Here is a 21716-nt window from a genome sequence, read left to right as displayed (position 1 = left end):
TGTCGGCTACTCTAATTTAGACTACGTAATGGACAAGGTAGACAGGATATCCATTTTAGGAAGTGTATTCATAATAGGCAACTGCCCTGTTAGCTAGTCTAGCAAGAAGCAGAAGTTAGTTGCAACCTTAACTATAGAAGCTAAATATATGGCTATGTGTTAGGCTGCAAAGCAGTTACAATAGCTAGCTTAACTTCTAAGAGACATAGGCTATAGCAAGTACATTAGTTGCAACCAATATTAGCTAACTGTAAGAGAGGAGCAAAGCTTCGTTATTAGGTTACTAGTTAAACTGTTCGGTAACAATTAAGCTTCTCTATCGTTAGTTAGAGATGCCTATACTTACGAGAGGTTAAAGCACATCGACGTTGCATACCATTATGTTAGAGACCTACACCGGAGGAACAGGATTAATGTCGAGTTCATAGGAACAAGAGATATAGTTATAGATGGCTTTATAAAGCTATTGCCTAAGCCGGACTTTGCAAGATTCATTAACTAGCTAGGTCTTACTAACATCTACCGTCTAGACTAAGGAGGAGTGTTACAATATGGCAGTTAGGGTAATAGATGTAGTAAGAGGAAGTTAGGTAATGCGGAGAAGCCGTAACATAAAGACTTCCGTACTGCAACAGTAGTTAACTAACTTAATCATAACACACGTATTAGTTCCACCCCTTGATACCTATTTCCTCTAGAGCTCTAGCTTCCGACTACCAGGCGAAACTTTTCAACTTTTACTATGTTTCTTTTAGAAGGTTCCTATAGTTATACCTAACAAAAACATGTCAAATATTTTTTTACTATTGTTCTTCTTAAGGATTCTCACCTGACAATTTAGAAAGTTCAGCTGAGTTTAGAAGATTTCACCTGTTTTTTGCCACCTCTTGGCATCCTTAGCCGAACTTTGCCGAAGTACCAAATGAGGTGTACACTCCAAGGCTCTTCCTCTTTGCCATCACCGTTATGGGGTTGCCGGCGGTGAATTGTCTGATTTCTTACGGCGTTGCTGATCCGCTCACTTTCTTCAGGCGAATACCCATCCAGGATTGCGGGAAATAAGAAATGGTACTTCTGGCAAAAAGTGAAGAAGGGACAGCAGAAGGAAAAAGAGGAAAAAAAGCAGTGTGTGTTCTGTGATGATGGTTCTTTTGATATTTCGTGCATCCCTTGTTCGACCGCCAAAAGAGAGAAGGGGGAATACCTGTCCAAGGCTTTTCCTTTCTCTGCTGGGATCAGCACAAGTGGTGTGTGGTTGTTCTACATACTTTGGTATAATCTATATACAAACTTCTTTCGCATGCAAGTTCCATGCAATTTTTCCCCCCCCTCCCATGATCCCCCAAAACCCCCAATCACTTTGCCCATTTGTGGCAATCCCCCAAAAACACAAAAAAAAGAAGGATATTGCAAAAAGTCTGATCTCGGGGTGGTCCTTTTCCCAGAGAAACATCAAAACTCTGCAAAAAAAGAAGAATGGAAAAAACGCCACTCGCTGTGCGTGATGAAAAGAAACGAAAGAACAAAAAAATCCAAGTCTCGCTGGCAGGGGACTTCACAAACCAATCCCTGCGGAACCTGAGCAAACGACCACGGCAAAAGCAGTAACAGCAACCCCTTCCGCTCTACGAAGAAGCAACCAACAACCCATTGCTACAGCTCGTTCCACTAGCAGTCCCACCCATCCCGAACCAAACCAAGTCATTACACATGTTGAACCCGGTGGTGCCCACACATTGCACATCTCCATTTTCCGCGCAAGCGCCCGCGCCAGAGGGGTAGGCGATGCGGTCGTCGCGGTAGAAGCCGGCTGGTGAATCTGCTTGTTGGGCGTAGACTTTGGTGGAGGAAGAGTAGGGGGAGAAGGAGGGGACGCAGGAGGCGCCGTTGCCGAGGACGCGGGCGTCGCGGTAGACCCAGGATGTGCTGCCGTCGGAGTACATTGTGCTGTCGCAGGTCACCCATGTGGTTGCTGAGGTGCAGATGTAGGTGCCTGGGACACAGGGGAGGTATGTGCTGAGGTCTCCGGTTGCGAATTCAGTGTCTGGGTCGATGGGAGTGGAAGATGCGGCGGGCGAGGCTGCGGAAGTTGCGGCAGAAGAGACGACGGAGGTCTTTGCTGTGGCGCCGGCGGTGGTGTAGACGGTGAGGGTGACATCTGAAGGGCACTCGTCGTCGGTGGAAGATGCTGAGGGCAGAGGAGTAGTCGAACTCGTCTTTGATTTTCCGGCATTGACGGTCGAGAGAGTTACCACGGTCGACGCGGAACTCTTGATGCTGCTGCTCTGAATCACAGGAACGGAAGCAGTGGACTGCTTGACGCTAGATGCGGCAGAAGATGCGGCGGAAGTCTTGGTAGTCGACTTCAAAGTGGTAGGGACTTGAGAAGACGAAGCGGCGGACTTGACAGTGGTAGGCGAAGATCCAGTGTTGCCTCCAACAGTTGCGGTTTGAGGGTCTGCAGTATCGCCGAGACTCTTGTAGGCCTTGCCGAAAGGGGTGGCTGCGTCACAGACGCCAGCCACGGAGTTTGCTGGGCTCGAAGAGGTCATCTTGCCACCATACAGAACATCAGGTCCAGGCATGGGGTAGACAGGATCCTCACCCTCAGTAGTTGTGCAAGTGTTGACACCAGGGACGTTGGCCTTCCAGATGAACGGCAGAGCCTCGAAGCTCGATGTGTCGCGCTTGGATGCTGAAGATCCTGAAATGGCAACTTCTGCGCAGTTCATGTAGTACTCGCGGTTACCCTGCTCGTTCTGCCATGTCCATGCGAAAAGAGCGTTTCCGTTAGGTGCATAAGAAGGAATGGTAAAGTCGTAGGTCGAGGTCAAAGGACATCCTCCGATCATCGACTTGATGACTCTGAAAGTAGCACCATTGTCATACGACAAGGAAAGTTGGCACGAACCACCACCGTGAACAGCGCTACCAGCGATAGTCATGTTGTAAGTCGATCCAGCTGAGTAAGTAATGACAGGAACAATGGGTCGGTCGTTTTGGTAGCCCTTGCAAGGGAAGTTGGAACCATCGCTGAACAATGGTGCTGTCATACTGTAATCAATGACAGTGTAGCTGTTTGAAGGGTTGTATTTGCTGTGAAGGGGATAAGGCCAGCTCATCTCCATGTGTCCCAGCGCCTGTGATGCGAGCGAAAGAAGCGTACCTGTCACCAGGACAGATCGCGTTGATTTCGAACCAGGCATCTTGTATGCTGTGTATGTGTTGTTGTAGTTGTAATGCGCGTAGTGAGTGTCAGTCAACAAGAAAAAATGAAAAAGCGAATGTTTGATGCGTCTGCGTATGTGGTAGGTAAAAAGGACAAGTGAATGGATGGACGACCAAAAGAAAGGGCCAAGAGATGCGATGGCTGGATGCTTTACTTATACCATTTATTTCTGGCGATGCTCCTTATTGGAATCCAGCCACTTTTTCCTCTTCCCTCACACGTTCCATGAGGCAAGGCACGTTAAAGGGTCAAGTGTAAAACGGCTTTCCCAATACGCAAACGATGGTTGTCAGAGGGAGAAAGATAAAAGCCGTGACCAACGAAGCCGTTACTGCGGCTTTTGCATTGACGTCCAGTCATTTTCCAAAAACCTCCCCATCCCAAGACAATTCAGAATCAATTATTCACCCATCCAGTTCTTCTGATACATGTTTCGTTGATCAAAAGAAACAATGGCAAAAAAGAGGCGTGTTTCAAAAGGGGTGGATGTGGTGTTCTCAGGAGCAAGACCCGGTCAGAAGTTTCAACGGTCGTATGCTGTGCAACCGTTGCGCGATACTGCTGCAAGGAGTATTTTTCTTTATGCGCTCTGACGCGTATAGGGAGAAACAACGTGAATAGAAAGCATGAACAAGAAAAATCACAAGACCAAGCGACAGTCGTTTTGCGCAATCGATTGTCAAGCGAGACTCGCAAGTAAATCAAGCAATCATGCGACTTACGTGGTGTGAGCGTCAATGCTTGCAATGCCTGCTTAGCAATGAGCATTTCGGCAAGGTGATGCCGAACATGGTGCTTTTTTGCATGTCGTGTATTGTCTCCTCCTGACCTAGATGGCTCTAGATGCATTGCCTCGGCTTTGGAGTATCCTGTAGACTGCATTCCACATCCAAACCTAAACTCCTTGCTCTTGACCATTACTTGACTCCTCTTTCTTTGTCCGCTTGTCGCAATCTTCCTTTCTTCAATGCGACATGTGTTTCGCTGTTGAAATCATCCGGCACATTGTCGCTCGGCAAGAGAGACCCCCTGATCGATAGGCTTCGACTTCAAAGCTTGCCTCAAGCAATCGCAATCGCAGCAACGGCTTTACCGCAAAAGAATGACGAGGATTCCAGAAGCCATGTGGGCGACAATAAACGATGACCCGGTGTATCACAGGCGACAGCGAGGCCGATGCTTCGATAGACGGAGTAGCGGTTTGCACTCGTTGCTGCCGGGATGCCAACCGTTATCGTCCAAAGTCAACGGCTTGGCTATTCCGAGTTGTCATTGTCCGTTTCCATGCTCTGTCGTCGCGGCGATGCGAACGTGTGTTCGTCTAGATTGTGATAGAGGAGGTAATACGAGATGACGAGTATGAGTTGGAGATGTGATGGAAGAGTGGGAGTTCTCTTCTGGTGAGACAGTGGTCCGTGCTGGACGCATGAATCGACCTCCATCGCTGCTGGAGATTCATGTCTTCCTACCAGACCGACACACATACTGCACCGGAAGGCGTTCTTCAAGAAACTGATGGGGGAATTTTAATTGTTGACATTATCTACTGACGGTCATCTCTCTTTCCCTCCATATACGGTAGCCATTGTTGAGTCGCTTTTCAAGGCTCTCGTCCACATCTACAAGCGTCTTCATCAGCTCTTGCGATAGACGAAGTCAACTGACGATGGTAGTCTCCATGGACAAACTGCAGTCGTTAAAGATAGTCGTCAATCTCTGCAGTGACTCCAGATCCATTCCTTACGTCCGAAATTTCGCATGATGCAACCACCGAGAAGTTCAAGGCCCTCAATGGTTGGCTTGACGCTCTTACCCTTGCCATACCTCTCGCCGAACCCATTCATGGCCATTTGGGCCGAGTCACGAGTACGAATCTCCTCTTCCAGCGCCTTCGTATACAGAATGAGTATTTCCGGATTGGAGCAACAGCTGTCGAGCCACTTCTTCTTCTTATCACTCTTCTCAATCTGCTGGCCAACGGTCCAAGGGGCCTTTGTCTGACATTCTCGGCAACCGCATTTTAGTGGCTGCGCCCATCTAGAGACGTCAGGAATTGAAAGATCGAGTTGGATGCCTTTTCCTCCATTGATGCCCAAGCGCGTGATGAACGAGAGTCGACGAAGCCTAACGACGTTCTCGGATCCGATCATCTGCAGCCATACAAGATCATAAGGGTGCAGACGCACGGTTTGGTGGGTCTTGGCTGTCTTGTCGGAGCGGCGGATGATGCAACGACGGGTGCGCAGGCGAAAGCAGTTGATGCTGAAAAATATCTCTCTACTCTCTTGGCGTACCTGCTGGTTGATCTGAAAAAGAGCCGGTGGCGCGTGCGAGTCGTGCTTGAAAACACCCTGGTGCAAGAGGGCTTGTTCGTACACGAGCATTCTTACCTCCTTCGGCAGTTCCAGGAAGCGGAGGGTAGCGGTTTTGTCGGCAAGTTCTAGGGCGAGGCGACATTTAAATCTTGACTCGGAGTCTGACTCTGAAATGGCGATCTGTCGGTTTTGCAGCGCGGACAAGATGTCTTGACGGCTCCACTCGAGATGTGGATTGGTGAAGCAGTCGTCTTGTCGCAAGGCACGCGCCTCCTCTGCGTGGAACGGCGACCGGGGTAAAGTTGCGTGACAATACCAAAATCCTGTGTATAAGAGAGAGACGAGAGTTTCAGCTCCTCACTGCAGATTGATGGCCTTCGGACGCACTCAAGGAAGTTGCGTTCGAAAGTCTCTTGAATGGCCCGCTCTTTTGCAGAAATCTCGTGACGATGACGAATCCAGAGGTAATTCTATATACCCGGTCATTATCATGCTCTCAATGCTTGGTGCGATTGTATCCTTACCTCGTAGGTGATCTGGTCCTTTGACCTTTCGGTCGGTCCGAACTTGGGATCCACTCTGCGCGCTCCAGGCGACAAAGTGGCCTGTTCCATCAGGCGCAACAGGTCGTCCATGGCGGCTGAAATTTGCAGTCAGCAATCATGAGCTCGACAGGACAGACGTGATAACGTCGACGGACCAAGTAGGAAAGAACCCCTAGATATGTGGCTATCACGTCGAAATTATAGTGCTGTGCAGTTGACGACCAGCATGAAAGCAAAGGCGCAGTCTCAAGCCCAGTGATAGTGTCGAGATATCTCAGTCGGCGAGCGATCCAAAAAGTTGTGAAAATGAAAGACAACGCGGCGAAAAACTGCGCATTCCAAACTTGTCCGAAACGACGAGTGAAAGTACCTTCTCCACGGGCTTACAATTTGGTTTGACGTGTTTGTTGCTACAATGCACGCTTATCCACGATATTGATGCTTCGATTGGCAGAATGCTCGATGGAGATAGAGTTACGGGTGTATTTTTCCCAACTCCTTCCCCTGCCTTCGCTCTTCCCCCTGAACCAGCAACAAATGGCTTTCTGCAGACTTTCAATGCCAGATCAACTTTACTTGATGATCAGGCAGATGTGTTCGATGTCGATCTAATCATTATTCGCTGCACATCCTTCTTCCGTGTACGCGAGCACCATTTTCGCTGTTCGGTGTTTTCACACGCCAAACAAGCCATCGTTGTAACATCGCCTCCTACGCATCAATATCCTCCGAGAATGTCCTTAGGCAAGAAGAGAGCAAGGACGGCGGTAGCCAGGATCTCGAGGCCTTCGATCGTGGTCTTAACCCTCTTATTCCAGAGATGGGACTGGATGGATATCCAGTCCAACTTATCCAGTCCAATCCATATCTAGAGGACCCCGTTTCTAAGTCCACAATATCTAGTTAATATCCAGTCATATCCAGTCATATCCATTAGATATTACCGCATTAGGTAACAAGATTTTGCCGTAGTTCGAGTCACGGCAGGGTTCTTCTATTTTTGCATTAAGTGATGGGTTTCTTAGCAGTCACCTTGCCTAATTGGGCCTGCCAAGACACTAGACTGGATATCCAGTGGATATTCAACTAGATTTGGACTGGACTGGATATAGGGTCATATCCATGTCCAACCTATATCTAACCTCATATCCATTGGATATCCATTTCGATATCCATCCAGTCCTAGCTCTGACTTATTCGTACTACAGAGCTCTACAAAACCATTCATGGCGAGCTGGGCGGCCTTGATCTCTTTCTGGGCTTCTTCGATTGCGTACAGACACAACTCCAGCCTGCGGGTACCTATAATATCAAACATTGAAATGCCAACGTATTTCTGCTTCTTTGATTGCCAGAACTTGAGGCCTTCTCCTAGAGTTCTCCAAGGCAATCGTTCGCAGTGTGGCCAGCGAGCGATCGTTAATGATAATTATCATGATAATTATCAGATGAGCTGATTGATACAAGGCCTCAATTTCTATCAAGTGATCGCTCTAACACCGTGAGATTATCATGAGTGTATCATGATAATTTGAGGGCAGGGTTATCCCCTCAGCGAACCCCTGGATATCTAGGGCTGGCAGGGTCGCACCTACAGAATCAGATAAGATGCGCAGATCTTCTAGATTCGGTTAGTCTAGCGGGATCTTGGCAGTAAATGAGCGATCATGATCGATCACGATTATCACGAGCGTGAGCGAGTGAGAGGGTAATTTCTGCCGAGCGATCGAGACGAGACCAATTATCAGCTCATTATCACTCGCTGACCACACTGATCGTTCGTACGAAGATCGTGCTTTTTCGACCCATTGGGAAGCATCAAGGCATGCCAAATTGATTTGCACCTCTCTGCTTCCGAACGCGAAGGACAGGCGACGGAGCTTGGTAACTCCTTCGGTTCCGATCTTTTGCAGAAATTGATTGGTTCCATAGTCCAGGTGTGAGTCCCACTTGTCAGATCTGAGCCCCAGTGAGGAAGGCGACACATGGTAGCGGGGATTGTTGACCGTTTGTAGTCGGAAGCGATTGGTGCGGAGGATAACTTCTGTTGATTCTTGTCGAACTTGACGACTCACACCACTCAAAGCTGGCCAAATTCTGGAATCCTTGACGACATCGATAGGCTCGCCGGTGTCTTGCCACAGAGCGAGCTCATACACGGGTGAGCTGAGCGAACTGGAATCTAGCGAGAAGCTCTGGACCCATGCGATACGGGCCCGCCTCAAAGGTGCCGACCATATGTTCGTCTTGAGCTCTATGTTAGTTGATTGCGAGAAGAGATGGAACTTCTGAGCGTAAGGTCTCCGGAGAGACGGTTGACTTGGACGATGCTGCGGGGAAAAGGTCCATGGTCACAACTCTGTGGATGAAAGAGAGGATTGTTGAGATAGTAGTAGTGATGATGTTGGAGAACTTCCGGTAGTGTGTTTGGGAGGAAACAACGAGAGTGAAAGAAGCTGAGGCAACACAATGACGTTGCAAATCCTGCCGGCATGCACACCATAGTGAGTGAAGCTGCTATTGACTACCGTCACCTCCGGTTCAATATCTCTAGCCCAAGTCTGATACATGTCTTGCAAAGCCCAGCAGGGTGCGTCTTTCATTGTCTTGATGATCAAGTATGCACTTCTGTCCCAGAGAGATTATTTTGTGAAATGGTCAGGTGCATTGCTATTTTGAGCGAGCTCGAATCCCTTTTTGCTGAAACGAAGACCTCCATCAACACAAGCTCGGTCTGTTGAGAGCCTTAGAGTTGTTCCATCGCCATATCGTATCGTATCGAGTGAGCTACCTGAAAGCATAATGTCCCAAAGATCCGTAGAGTATCCGCTGAGAGGGTGCTGTCTTGACTCTTCCCGGGCATGATGCCAAGGTCATATCGTCCCAGATCTTACTTCAGAGACGACAGCCTGTAAGAGAACCAATATATCCTCACTAGTGGCAGTGCAAGAATGCTGCCAGTGTCAGAAGCTTGATGCCCTCCACCGAAGGCTTCACTTTCTTGCCTGTACCGCAGAGTTCTCGAAATCTACCAAATGAGGTTCGAAGGTCAGCGATGGTTTTCCTCAGCTTAGCGGCCCGGTATTGGCCATGCTCGCGAATGCCATCCTCTTTCATTTGGTTCCCGTCTTCATCTCTGTATTCCGTATCTGAGAGGGCATCGTTGAGTTTCTCGGTCAGCGACTGTCGGCATCGATTTTCGCATGCTTGGGGACACTTGCAGATCTTCCTTCGGATCTGAATACAATTCGAAGCATCGAGGCATGATAGATCCATCTGTGTAGTTATTGTAGTTGACCAACTATCGTAGTGGGCGAACGACAAATGACGGATGTTTGCAACGTTCTCTGGCCCAATGTTAACCAACCACTGCAGCTCCACGCTGCACAGCTGCGTCCGTGGTCCAAGGCAAGATGGCGAGACGTATCCATGGTCGATACGAAATTCGAATCTGTTGACACGAAAGAAGATCTCGCTCGCTTCTTGCTGCACTTGCTTGCTCACAGAAAGGAGAGCCGGCTTTGAGGAATCTCTTACGACAAAAACATCTTCAGCTGACAACGCAGCCTCGTAGACCATGAGGCGCACTTCTTTTGGAAGCTGCATGAGGTGAAAGCTGCGTCGGTCATCGGCTTCTTCCAAAGCAATGCGACAGTGCGTTCTGGACATTGACTCGATTCCAGGTATCAAGATTTGGCGTTGAATCAGAGCGTTCATAATCTCGCGGCGACTCCATGCGAGATAGTTGTTCATGGCGCAGTCGTCTGCTCTCATCATGCGGCGTAGCTTTCGGATGCTTTGCGCATTAGGTCGTAAGAGCGATCTGGTACTCGTGCTGCCAAAGATTTCAAAGATTGAGATCAACTTGCCTCGGCAGATTGACTGTCTGTCCACACATTGCANGTTGATGCGTTGATGCGTTGATGTGTTGATGCGTTGATGTGTTGATACGTTGATGCGTTGATGTGTTGATGCGTTGATGTGTTGATGCGTTGATGAGTTGATGCGTTGATGTGTTGATTCGTTGATCTGTTGGTAAGTTGTAGCTATGAAGACGTTGTAGGAGTTGACACGGTGGTGGTGTTGTGAAATGGAAAGATCAAAAGGCGTGGAAAGCAGTGAAGCACAGTCTTGTCGGCGGCGTTTCCAAAAGTGATGCGAACCGCACAAATCCTCGTCTCAAGTCAGCTGCAAAATACAGAATGATTCTCGCGATAGTGTCAATTGCCAAGGATGGCAGTACTTTCTTCACTCTCTCTGGAAAATTGTAGCCACTTCAAGGACTTTCTGCCTGGAGCTCACTTGAAACGCAGGCATGAGAACGCATGAGCGTGCTCTCAAGCACCATGATCTATCTTGATCTCTAGATGAAGAATGGTGAGTTATTTTCCTTTGTTATCCTCCAACGCCGATTCGTTCATTCAATTCAGGGAGGAAGCTCTTATTAACTGCTCGACAGTACAACTAGTGAGCGTACAAATGTGGAGGAAAGGACCGAAGTGTGTTTGTTTGTGACGTCTTTTGTCAGAAGCTTCTGTTCTCCGGTGGAGGCCGCCATGGACGAACGGAGCTCGGTAAGTTAGCGCAATGTCATCTTGAACACACCAAAACGACCTAGAGACATTGAAGGAGACACAGTTACAATTGTAAGCATGGCTCAACCCGCTGCTAGAGCTATCCTTCGCACTCCCTCCACAAGCCTATGGTCTTCTTCGAAGGTGAAGCAGAGTCTGATAAAGTTCTTGAATGGTAAGTCGACCTCCAGCGGACGAGTTACCGCAGTGGTTGGGCCGATACTGAAAGATACACCATGTGTTGCTGCTCGTGCCGCGAGTTGGTAGCAGTCGATACCGTCTGGAAGTTGTAGCCACATAAAAAATCCTCCGACTGTTTCGCGGTTGATCACACTCTCGTCCAAGCGAAATCCGAGAGGGTAGAGATCATGCTTGATGGCAGCGAGAAAGAGAGCATATCGGCGAGCATACTCTGGAATCAATGTCTTCTCGATATGTGCTTCCAGAAAATTTTCCTTGAACAATTCATTGATGATCGTTGACATCATTTGAGATGGAGCACCACCTGAGCGAGTTGAGCCACTTTGCAAAGTCAGTAGAGATCAATGAGTGGAGTGGATGGGTTTCATACGCTTGTGTAAGACCGTGAATGAATCTTGGTGTGCTCTCCCCCCATCCAACACGACATCCTGGACCAAGTATCTTGCTGAAGCTTCCATTACTGACACAATTCCCGAAACTTGTTGCATCTTTTTCATCATCCAGAATGTCCAGGTCCACAATACGCGGTAAAGTGGCCGTTGCCTGCTTGACTTCTACACCGGGCCTAGATGGCCAACGAAGGAAATCATAGACATCGTCACATATGAGTAGTGCATCGTGCTTCCGGGCAAGTTGCAGAAGCTCCTGTCTTTTTGAAAGAGGCATAATCAATCCCGTCGGGTTGGAGAAAGTTGGGACGCAGTAGATGATGTGTCGATAGATCTTGCGGTGAGGCTGACATGGCTTGATGGGTTGTTGCTATGTTGCTCGTCAATCATGCTTCTCTTGATACCGTGCCAATCACGCAGCAAAACGACTTACTGTGGTTTCAGCGGGTGTGCTCTCGACTTGCTTCATAGCTGTTTCGAGAAATCCAAGATCCACTCCTCCTTCATCAGGCGGAACACCTCGAAGTTTGTCACCATGGAAACCTGCATCCTCAAAGATGCGAAATGCAAGGTAGTAAGATGGTTCAATGATCCAGACTGTTCTGGTGACCAGCGGGTCTGTAAAAACTTGTAAGATGCAGGCAAGATTTTGACTTGCACCTCCAGTGATGCAAACACGATCCACTGATGCTTTTCTTTCTGGTGTATAGAAGTTGGCGAGATATTTCCTCAAGTTCTGGCGTAGAGGGAGGTATCCTTCATCGTCTCCATAGTTGAGCCCGGCTCTGTATGTCTCCGGAATCTTCAGGACCGCGACAGCTGCAGAAGATAATTCGTTGGTGGGGAACAAAGACTGAGCTGGCCAGCCACTCAAAAGATCAATTGTTGTAGTTTCGGCCATACCTTGAGCTTTGGAGACAAGACCTTTTTGTTTGAGAAGGAAGGCAGTGGACCGAATATATGTAGACAAGAGGACGTTCAAACTCTACAGTTGATATCGACCGGCGTGGCTCGCCCTTGGTGCGAGCTAGCCTATTTCGGAAAGAATGGCGACCTGGCCAATGAACTCGAGGGATGTGTGTCAGCTTTAGTTTCCGATGCCGCACGATTCGTGATATAAAAGGTCATGAGAATCGCTCTCTCCAACTTCTGCTCTTTGCAGAACTTCTCCAAGCCTTCAAAACAGATTGACACACTACCTGTCCAGCATGGTCCACATCAAAGAATTTGCCGTCGAAAGGGTGCGTCCAAGAGATTGTCACGTACACACCTCGAACATAGCATTGAATTGACTCTTTCAGTGGATGGACGAATACGAAGATAATGCCAGATACAACCTCGCCGAAACCTGCTGTGCCTCTGTATCCCTCAACGACCTGGAAGTGTTCGCCGGAAGCAAGTCCACAAACATCATCGACTTCTCTAAGAAGCAGATCTATGGCGCCATCCGAGGTTCTAAGCAACTGAGACAGAACATTGCCAATCTCTACTCTGGAGGCATAGACGGAGATGTCAAGCCGAGTCAGGTCTTGGTCACTAACGGTGCGATCCAGGCGAATTTTCTGACTTTGTATACCAACGTGGGCGTTGGTGATCATGTGGTTTGCCAGTACCCTACTTATCAACAACTCTACTCTGTCCCCGAGTCTTTTGGTGCCGAGGTGAGCTTGTGGCGCTCAGATGAGACCAAAGAGTGGGGGCTGCATCTCGAGGAACTGGAAAAGCTTGTGCAGCCGAACACGAAGCTCATTATTCTCAAGTAAGTTTGCTTCTCGGACCTTGATCAGGTCTCCTTACTGATCAGGCTGTCAGCAACCCGCAAAATCCAACTGGTGCTGTGCTCAGTCGCGAAACTCTACAAGGCATAGTAGACTTTGCTCGTAAGCACAGCATCACCATCCACAGCGACGAGGTATATCGACCCCTCTTCCACTCCACAGGATCACAAAATCCTCCCTCAATCCTTTCATTCGGGTATGAAAAGTGCTACGCCACAGGTTCAATGTCCAAAGCATTCAGTCTGGCAGGCATTCGCTTGGGCTGGATTGTCTCCGCGGACACCAGTATCATCGACGCATGTGCTTCTACAAGAGATTACACAACAATCTCCGTAAGCCAAGTAGATGACCAGATCGCCACCTTCGCACTCAGTCTTCCGACTAGAGAAAACTTGATGCAGCGAAACATCCAGCTTGCAAGAGAAAACCTCGCTTTGGTTAACGCTTTCGTTGAAAAGTTCAGTTGGGCTTGCCAATGGACACGTCCGAAAGCTGGAACTACTGCTTTCATCGAGTTCTTTGGCAGAAATGGTAGACCCATTCGAGATGTCGAGTTTTGCGAGCGTTTGTTTGCAAAGACTGGAGCTATGCTGGTACCTGGAAGCCGTTGTTTTGGAGGCGATATTGACTTCCAGGGATATGTCCGTTTGGGGTACGTGCAAGAAAATCAGATCATCGTTGATGGCCTCAAAGTGCTGGAAGATTTCATGCGCTCTGACTATGAAACGTTGCCGACATACTAAAGCTAGAGATTGCCAGCTAGAACAGAACAAATACCGAGCCATGGTTTTCGAGATACTGTCCCCATGTCAGATGAGTGCCTGAAGACCAGTAACTGTTCATGGCAGCTCGGGCTTGCTTGAAATTTCCAAGTCCGAGTGATTCCATGTGTTGCATTCTCATGTTGATAGAACGCCTCTCCTCAGCATTTTCGGTCTCGCAACCAGCACTGAAGATCGGCCAGAGTAACAAAACAATCGTTGTTGAAGAGGCTGTTAGATTTTCCACTGCACGCAGGATATTCTGGATGGCCGTGCGTACCATGTGGTGATCTTTGGGAAACTGATACACTCTACGATATAAATGTAGGAGGGCAGAGCTCGCAAAGGCGTTGTTTGTGTTTCTCATCTTCTCTTCACGTGTAATCGGATCTGTATCGGCCAGACTCCCTGGTTTGTCAGGCTCATAGAACATGCCAGTGTAGGCCTCGAGTTGAGAAATCTCATCAAGTATCACTGGCGATGACCAGAGCGAAGGATCCTGATTTGCAAGCTGCCCAATTCGAGATATCAGGGGCATGAGCTCCAGAGAATAACCACAAAGATCGTCCGGCTGAGCAAGTCGCGGACGAGGTAATGTTTCAAGCAGAGGATAGCTGTCGTTGGTGATTACAGATCGATAGGAGCCAGATGCACTTGCGCAGACATCGAGGGTGGCAAACCATTTTGCAAGCCATTGAACAAATGAGTTCTCATTTCCAGTGTGTTCTTGGTCAACCAGACTCTGCAGCAAATGTTTTGCTCCGCTCAAGTGTGTATAAAAGGAGCTAGGGTTGCCATTACAGGCGTCGTTGGTGCAAAGTACAATGGCAGAGGCGACGTCTGACAACTCGACCCTGTCGGCCTGGCTCGCTAAAGCGTTCTGTAGCGCGGTAAGGGCAATGTTAGTGTATCTCAAAACATTCTTCTGTGACGTTGAGTTGCAGGCTAGGCGTGCGTGATGGCTACATGAAGCCGCCAGAAGAGCATAGAGGAGACTTGGCGCTCTGAGTGCCGACGAGACCAAGCGCTCCCGGAATGACGGAGGTGCCAATGGGAACAGTAGGATGGAAGTCTGTGTACTGAAGTGATGAATGTAAAATCGAGACTCGTCATCGACTAGATGACAAGATAGAGGCTGGATGATTTGTTTCGGAAGGCTGGAAACCGTCGACTGAATCGGGTGTTTGATTGTCTTTGAGGTCGTGTTGGCCCAAGGTACGAATTTCATGTCGTATTTGCATAGTCTTGGGAAACGACTGCAGCGAGTACACACAGGCTTGCTTCTGCAGCACTTCACTTTTTTCCTTCGACATTCGGAACATCCAGTAGGGCTGCGGGCTGCGAAAGTGGCAAGCGAGCCTGTCATTGCGGAAGGAGCTCTGCCTCCTTGATCGGCGTTAATCACATTGGAAGAAAATAAAGACGTTTGGTCGTTAAGAAAGAAACTCCTTGCAGTCGTGGTGAGTTTCCAGACCGCAGGAGCATCTTCGGGAGTCCAAGGTTCAGGGTCCATTGCCTCTGCAAGCTGATTGGTCACGTCGCATTATTGACCCAATAGGGTTAGTGGCATCTCGGCCAAACTTCTTTTCGAACCTCAAAACATGAACGTTGGTCGATGAGCGAAAGTCATCTCAAATTTTGGTCCTGTAGTGACTAATTACGAAATCGAATCGTTGGGTAGGGCTCTGATTCACTGAACGAGCTAATCGGCTATTCGCGATTACACCCAAGTTGGGCAAGTGCCACAATTGACGTGGATTTCTGTCCTGTAGAGCTCAGTTTTATCATTCGATCGACCTATCGACGATCACAAGCTCTTGCGTATGCTAGCAATTCAATGCGCATCAACCTCCATCCTCTCAAAGCTCTCGCAACACCTTTGAAATGGCTTCCAACCCCTCCTCCAATTCGCTTCTGGTCGACCAACCGTATCCTACACGGAAGGACGTGTCTGGCATCTCGAACCAATGGCCTGGCCCAACGTAAGTACCGTGCACCTCTAGCAGCCTCTTATAGAATCCAGCCGTTCCTCCGACTGGTTCCCTGGTCATGCGCGGGAAGCACACAATGCCACCTTCAGGCTGGACCCACTCGAGAAGCTCTTCCTTCTCAATCCAAGCCGCAACAATGCTTCTCCTGATCTTCATCTCTGCCGTGGTGACTTGGAGAATTTCTGATTTGCGTGCCAGGAGCTGTTCAGCAATCCATTCGTCAATGACGCTTCCACTGATGCTCATCTGCTCCTTTGCAGCCAGAAAGGTCGTCTGCAGGGATTGGTCTTTGCAGATGAGCCATCCTACTCTGATGCCGGGGGCACCGAAGGACTTAGAAAGCGAGCATACACTGATGACATGATCACCTAAAGATGCGGCGATGGGCAACTGAGAGCCATAGCTGATATCCCGATAAGTTTCGTCGACCAAAAGAAGGCAATTATGCTTTTTGGTGACGGCAACAAGCTGACGCAGAGAATCCTCCGAGATGAGTGTTCCTGTGGGATTGTGGGGGCAGGTGATGGAGACAATCTTGGTGTTGCGCTTGATCGAGGCTTCTATAGCTGCGACGTTGATTTGGAATTGATCTTCGTATGTGAGATCAATGAAAGATATCTCACATCCAATAGCTCTAGGCGTCTCGATGTTGGTGCTGTAGTTTGGTCGAACGACTACAAGATGGGACTCCGGGTTGAGCTGCGAGGTTGAGATGACGAAAAGCGCTCCGGCTGCTCCTGAGGTGATAAGAACATCATCTTCATGCAGTGAATCGCCGCCACTAGCTACAAGCTTTCTGAGTTTCTTTCCTCCTCGGTGCTCATTGTAGATCAATTTGAGGTTGGGAATCTTGAGATCCAGAGACTCGAGTGTTTGATCGGTGAACGAGCTTTCGGACAAGTTGCATCTGATGTTCTCGTATCCGTACTCTTCAGGGGCCTCGATCTCGATGGGCATACGATCGTAGCGCATCCTGTAGGACTGGTTAGCTCTGAGATGTGGAATAATAGGTGTAGTGGACTACATACTTGAAGCAATGACAACAAAGTCAACGGGAAATAGAGAGAACAGAGGAAAAGATAGTGGTGTAGATGAATCTATGGATATGAGCAGCACAGGGTCCTTTTATAGCAAGCTGCACAGTACTCGTGTGCAAGCACATGGCTTTGAAGCTAGCAACGTATCGAGCCACGCTCTCAGCGAGCGCAGTCGGTCAAGAGGGTTTCAGCGACTAGCTCTGGACCGGCTGGCTTCCTTGTTTTGTCAGAAACAGCCTAACAGGACTTGAGCATGTGACAATGTCATCGGGCCCGCTCGCAGCCACTTCTCGAATCGAGTAGCTGTTCCGGCCGCGTAGAGTCAAAGTCTCCGGAGGCCAGACGGAAGTCGTTGCAGACTACAGATATCATTGGCTGCTGCTGCATTCCTCCTTTCGTAGTTTAAACTCGCCAGCAAAGGCTTTCGCTTTCCACATTTCGTGTCCTTATGCTCAGGGCGGACTGCCATTCGACTTGGTTTCTGCAGCGGCCAATGGAAGCAGACACGTCTTGATATTAATTACCGAGGACGGTGTTACGGCTATCAGGATGAGAGTGAGGTCTATCGCCGTACAATCGGCCTCCAACCTGATTGGTCACGTCGCATTCCTGACCAGATGAGGTTAGTGCACTAGCCACCCAAAGCGTTCTTCGAACACATTGTGTGAAAGTTCTCATAGCACAACAACAACGAAAGATCACAACGAAACTGAAGATGATGCGGGATGGCCAAGCAAAAAGGAAGGTTGCAAAAAGACGGAAAGCTTCAAGCGTGGTCCTTAACAGTCGCCGGAAGAACGTTTATCCGGCGACTGCGGTGTACCTTGGTGTTTGGGCAATCGCGTCCTTGCACCACTCGCTCCTACCACATATTTTGTCTGTTCCATCCACTCTGACCGTGAGAAGCATTCAAAGCGTGAGGATGAGCAATTGTGGCAGCCAAATTCTCGCCACGACGCGCTACGAGTCGAGCACGCCATACTCTCACGGGATTTTCTCATGCTGAGCAACGCGAGATCTCCAGCCAACCAAAAAGGTTTCTAACCATGCTTCCGAGATAAGTGCAGTCTCCTAGATTGATTTACATTTTTCCAGGGAGATCAGTGGACTTTGACAACACAGCATTATGACTATAGCTTGCGCGATTTTGACGAATGACGGCCACCGCTCAATCAGTGAGATGCTATAAAGCAATGTCGCGTTCTTGCCTCTATTTTTTCGCTGTTTTGCAATCTTGACCAGGCGCACCATGGGACTCTCAGTAATCGCTCTTTCGCTCGCAGCGTTGCCTTTTGTAGCAGCTGGAGGTCCGTTTTTGCAACAGACAAGCAACAACACTTGGATTATCGGCAATGACCTCTGGAATATCACTCAAGGATCCATCTATGGTATCAAGCTATACTATCAAGGCAAAGATGCTATTGGCAAAGCTGCTGGACATTATGTTGGGGCCGGTAAAAACCAAATCGTATTCTTTCCTCGTGCCTGAGATTCTGACGCACTGCAGATGGAGAAAATAACCTTGTCTGGGAGTCAGCAAGTATTGTCAATGAAGGCAACGACTTTATTGACGTGAGCTTTGTCTCTGAAAAAGGCGATCTCCACTGGGTGATCTACGATGATCTTGCTGGCTCGTATCAGTATTTCGTCAACCGTGCTCTGGGCGACATCAGCATCCTGCGTTCACTTTTCCGCCTTGACCCTGATAGGTTCCCTAACGGACGCACTTACCTCAAGGATGAGCCTCTGCCTTCTTTCCAATCCATTCTTGATGGAACTAAGGTTCAAGATGAGACGTTCGAGACGTCGGATGGAACATACATCACGAAGTATGATTGGTCTAACTACGTGAGGGACCGCGACTTCAACGGCGTTTATGGTCCATCTACTGGATCTTGGTATATCCACCCCAGCACAGACTATTTCAGCGGCAATCACCTTAAGCAGACCCTGACTGTAAGCGCCTTATCGAACCTCTCTACCATGCACTATCTCCATTGTACATGGCTGCGACTACTGTGCGCGAGCTCACGAACACGTGGGCATTTTTGAACCTTCAACTGACCGTAACAGGTTCATCGCGAAAGTAGCACTGGAGATGCCGTACAACTCAATGTAGTACAAGACACTTCACACTTCCAGACCCAGGTCACGACCACTCAACCCAGTGGTAAGATTTGGGGACCATGGCTATGGTATCTGGTGAGTTTACGATGAATTTGAAGCAAAAGCTCTTCTAATTTTACCAGAATGATGGCTCTATCACCGATGCGAAACAGAAGTTCCAAGAGGAGCTAGCAAAGTGGCCCTATTCATGGGTCAATGATACAGCTTACCATTCTCGCGGCGCCGTCTCAGGAACTCTCAAGCTCTCCGATGGACGTGTTGCTGCTGGTGCCGCTGTTTTCCTTGGCGACTCTGACATACAAGCTCCATTGGCTCAAGGTGTGAACTACTACTACACTTCGTACGCAGATGCATCTGGAAGGTTCAGCTTCTCGAATGTTCGTACAGGTCAGTATGGCTTATATGCTTGGTCCAATGGTGGCAAAATTGGCGACGTCTACACCAATTATACAAAATCTGGCATCAACGTAAAGGGTAACACAAAGTTGTCAACACTGACCTGGTCTGTCCCAAGCAATGAGCGTGTTTTCCAAATCGGAGACTTTGACAAGAAGACCACTGGCTTCATTGAAAGTGGACCGTATCACCACGGTCTTGCTGCTCAGTCACCCGCCAACTTTACTTACACTGTCGGCAAATCAAACACTTCTGACTGGTACTATGCATCGTCCAACCTCGGCACCTGGAACGTAGAATTTGACGTCGCGACGCTCGAAAAGTCGTCCGCACGCCTAATTGTTTCTCTGGCTGGTTACTCTCAGAGCACTGCTTTGACAATCTCATCGAACGGAGCTGTCTTGGGAAGCTTAAGCAAGGACAATGTCACGACTGATGCCGCAACTTACAGATCAGGTACTGTAAGCGGAGAATGGCATCAATTCGTGTACCCAGTCAGCAACTTGAAGCAAGGGAAGAACGTCATCAGCTTCACCGTCAATAGATATGTTCTATGGAGAGGCTTCTTGTGGGATGCCATCGCTCTTGAGTGGGCTTGATGGGAATTCTGAAGGACAAGCTTTGGGTGTTTATCCGAGCGTCCGATAAATATCATGCTCCGTCTATGTGTGAAAGCCATCGGTTGACAAGCCATTCAGTCTCAAGAGTACTTCGTAATTTGACAACCAGCTTTACACTATACGATGGATCATGTAGTTTTATGTCTTCATACTGTAACTTGCGTATGCTTGTGTAGCAATGTTATCAGTGGGTCATACCGACGCTTTGGGCAGCTCACATAAATTGCGGCACAGCATGCATGTACGCGCCGCACAAAACATTCTTTCTAAAAATCGCAGAAGACAACTTGTGTTTTGCCTCTCTTTTTCAAATTCCCACTCTTGCCTTTCTATACTTCGATCGAACATGCTTCCTACGAATCTGCCCCATCTCGAAGCCTTGATACAACAAGGAACAGTCCGCAGACCTATCAACGACTTCTATGGCACACGCGATTACACTTCTCGGGAGCTCGCAACCCTAGAGCGCTTGGAGACTGACGCCAGTAAAGCGATTGGACGTGAATTGTCAACTACCGAAAGAAAAGTCTTGCTCGAGTACAAAGCACGACTCATTGCTTCCCAATCTCGCTGGAAGGTCTTGGGCTTCGATGCCGGCATCTGCGCCGGTGTGGGAATCGGATGGTTTACTCCCAGAATCAACCGACTCTACCAGAAAGGTCGCTACGTGCGCTGGGTCTATGGTCTTTTCTGGCGTGCCGCTCTTGGTGCATATGTCGCTCTAGGAGCTGCGAATAACTATGCGCGATACCTCGAACAATCACCTCTTCTAGCTATACAAGTCGTCCGCGACCCTCGTATGAGCGGATTTCTTGAATCGATCATGCGCAGAAAGGAGGAGTTTGGTGGACATGAACCCATTCTTGTTAGGAGTTGGAAAGAACTGAAGAATCCCGAGCCACCGATACAATGGTTTGAACACATATTCGGGCACTCCAGACAGGGACCGTTTGACCGACCACCTATCACTTCTCATCCTGAGCTCTCATGGTTTAGAGCGTGGCCTTCGGAATGTCAGGGTGAGGAGTTAGACGACGAGTTTGTCGCGAGTCAAGGTCAAGGCCTAGGCCGCAGACGAAGCGAGCTTTTAGACAACAAAGCACGGATGAAGCAGTTGATGGAAGGCGTAAGAGGATCAACTTTTAGACACCACATCGCCGACCTTGGGTTGAAGCCTTGCATGTATGTATAAAACACCCGAGTTGTGGACGGCTTCGGGACCTGGCTATTGATTGGTGCTCCCGATGAGGCTTTTAGGGTCCACGAGAATCGCGAAGATGATTCGGTTTCTGTGAGCAGGTCGAGGCTTAGGTATTACTGTAGTAAGCAAGTGTGATGCTACCTCAATGTCCACAGAAGAAGTTTAAGTAGTCTGTAGGAACTGGGCAAATATCATGGGGAAACAGAATTATCACTTCATTGCCCTTCACCTCCTTCGACATATAAGACGCTATCCTCCTCGCACTCGCCTGCTTCCTTCTCTATTATCGAGCATTTTCTCTATCAAGAGAGCAAAGCCTTACTTGTCCTATGTGTGTGTCGCTGCCTGCAGCGGCCATTGTTTTTGGTGTCGACCGTGCAGACAGGAGAAGCGACGAAGGTAATCACGTCGGTGATGCTCCGGTTGCAAAGTATTATTTCGTAAGCGGAGAGGGCACGAGGGGAGATGTTCTGATGTTGCACAATGGTATATGAGCAGGGTGGCTGGTTGCAGGGAGTACGAGAGCCTGACCTTCTTGGCCCTTCAGAACTA

The 21716-nt window shown here is 48.7% G+C and overlaps 10 protein-coding genes across 10 annotated transcripts; 3 read left to right on the top strand and 7 right to left on the bottom strand.

Moving 5' to 3' along the window:
- Positions 1-1130: 1130 nt before the first annotated feature.
- Positions 1131-3340, bottom strand: M438DRAFT_344891 (uncharacterized protein). The gene has a single exon (XM_029905325.1). The coding sequence runs from the start codon at positions 3204-3206 to the stop codon at positions 1626-1628; it is 1581 nt and encodes a 526-aa protein (XP_029761789.1). The 5' UTR covers positions 3207-3340; the 3' UTR covers positions 1131-1625.
- Positions 3341-3462: 122 nt separating this feature from the next.
- Positions 3463-4555, bottom strand: M438DRAFT_344890 (uncharacterized protein). Its single transcript, XM_029905324.1, has one exon. The coding sequence runs from the start codon at positions 4145-4147 to the stop codon at positions 3626-3628; it is 522 nt and encodes a 173-aa protein (XP_029761788.1). The 5' UTR covers positions 4148-4555; the 3' UTR covers positions 3463-3625.
- Positions 4556-4745: 190 nt separating this feature from the next.
- M438DRAFT_344889 (uncharacterized protein) lies at positions 4746-5985 on the bottom strand. Its single transcript, XM_029905323.1, has one exon. It carries the CDS (start codon positions 5611-5613, stop codon positions 4939-4941), a length of 675 nt encoding a protein of 224 aa, XP_029761787.1. The 5' UTR covers positions 5614-5985; the 3' UTR covers positions 4746-4938.
- A 3038-nt stretch (positions 5986-9023) lies between these two features.
- M438DRAFT_334480 (uncharacterized protein) lies at positions 9024-9842 on the bottom strand (the record flags this gene model as incomplete). Its single annotated transcript, XM_029903714.1, has 1 exon — positions 9024-9842. The coding sequence occupies one exon, from the start codon at positions 9840-9842 to the stop codon at positions 9024-9026; it is 819 nt and encodes a 272-aa protein (XP_029761786.1).
- A 904-nt stretch (positions 9843-10746) lies between these two features.
- Positions 10747-12154, bottom strand: M438DRAFT_334479 (aminotransferase; the record flags this gene model as incomplete). Its single annotated transcript, XM_029903713.1, has 3 exons — positions 10747-11185; positions 11235-11623; positions 11687-12154. 3 exons carry the CDS (start codon positions 12152-12154, stop codon positions 10747-10749), a joined length of 1296 nt encoding a protein of 431 aa, XP_029761785.1.
- A 307-nt stretch (positions 12155-12461) lies between these two features.
- On the top strand, positions 12462-13774 carry M438DRAFT_354645 (putative aminotransferase; the record flags this gene model as incomplete). The annotated part of the gene is made up of 3 exons (XM_029906965.1): positions 12462-12494; positions 12555-13012; positions 13066-13774. The coding sequence occupies 3 exons, from the start codon at positions 12462-12464 to the stop codon at positions 13772-13774; spliced, it is 1200 nt and encodes a 399-aa protein (XP_029761784.1).
- Positions 13775-13790: 16 nt separating this feature from the next.
- M438DRAFT_248905 (uncharacterized protein) lies at positions 13791-15083 on the bottom strand (the record flags this gene model as incomplete). The annotated part of the gene is made up of 1 exon (XM_029899625.1): positions 13791-15083. A coding segment is annotated over one exon (1293 nt), but the record flags the coding sequence as incomplete, so codon positions are not given.
- A 568-nt stretch (positions 15084-15651) lies between these two features.
- Positions 15652-16755, bottom strand: M438DRAFT_271592 (aspartate/tyrosine/aromatic aminotransferase; the record flags this gene model as incomplete). Its single annotated transcript, XM_029900497.1, has 1 exon — positions 15652-16755. The coding sequence occupies one exon, from the start codon at positions 16753-16755 to the stop codon at positions 15652-15654; it is 1104 nt and encodes a 367-aa protein (XP_029761782.1).
- Positions 16756-17688: 933 nt separating this feature from the next.
- M438DRAFT_364660 (uncharacterized protein) lies at positions 17689-20262 on the top strand. The gene is made up of 4 exons (XM_029907745.1): positions 17689-18274; positions 18328-18776; positions 18894-19022; positions 19070-20262. The coding sequence occupies exons 1-4, from the start codon at positions 18070-18072 to the stop codon at positions 19940-19942; spliced, it is 1656 nt and encodes a 551-aa protein (XP_029761781.1). The 5' UTR covers positions 17689-18069; the 3' UTR covers positions 19943-20262.
- On the top strand, positions 20042-21449 carry M438DRAFT_198271 (uncharacterized protein). Its single transcript, XM_029899323.1, has one exon. The coding sequence runs from the start codon at positions 20142-20144 to the stop codon at positions 21153-21155; it is 1014 nt and encodes a 337-aa protein (XP_029761780.1). The 5' UTR covers positions 20042-20141; the 3' UTR covers positions 21156-21449.
- The last annotated feature ends 267 nt before the right edge of the window (positions 21450-21716 follow it).

Source organism: Aureobasidium pullulans (assembly GCF_000721785.1).
Source record: "Aureobasidium pullulans EXF-150 unplaced genomic scaffold scaffold_7, whole genome shotgun sequence".
Classification (NCBI taxonomy): domain Eukaryota; kingdom Fungi; phylum Ascomycota; class Dothideomycetes; order Dothideales; family Saccotheciaceae; genus Aureobasidium; species Aureobasidium pullulans.
This window is presented reverse-complemented; position numbering and strand designations above follow the sequence as displayed.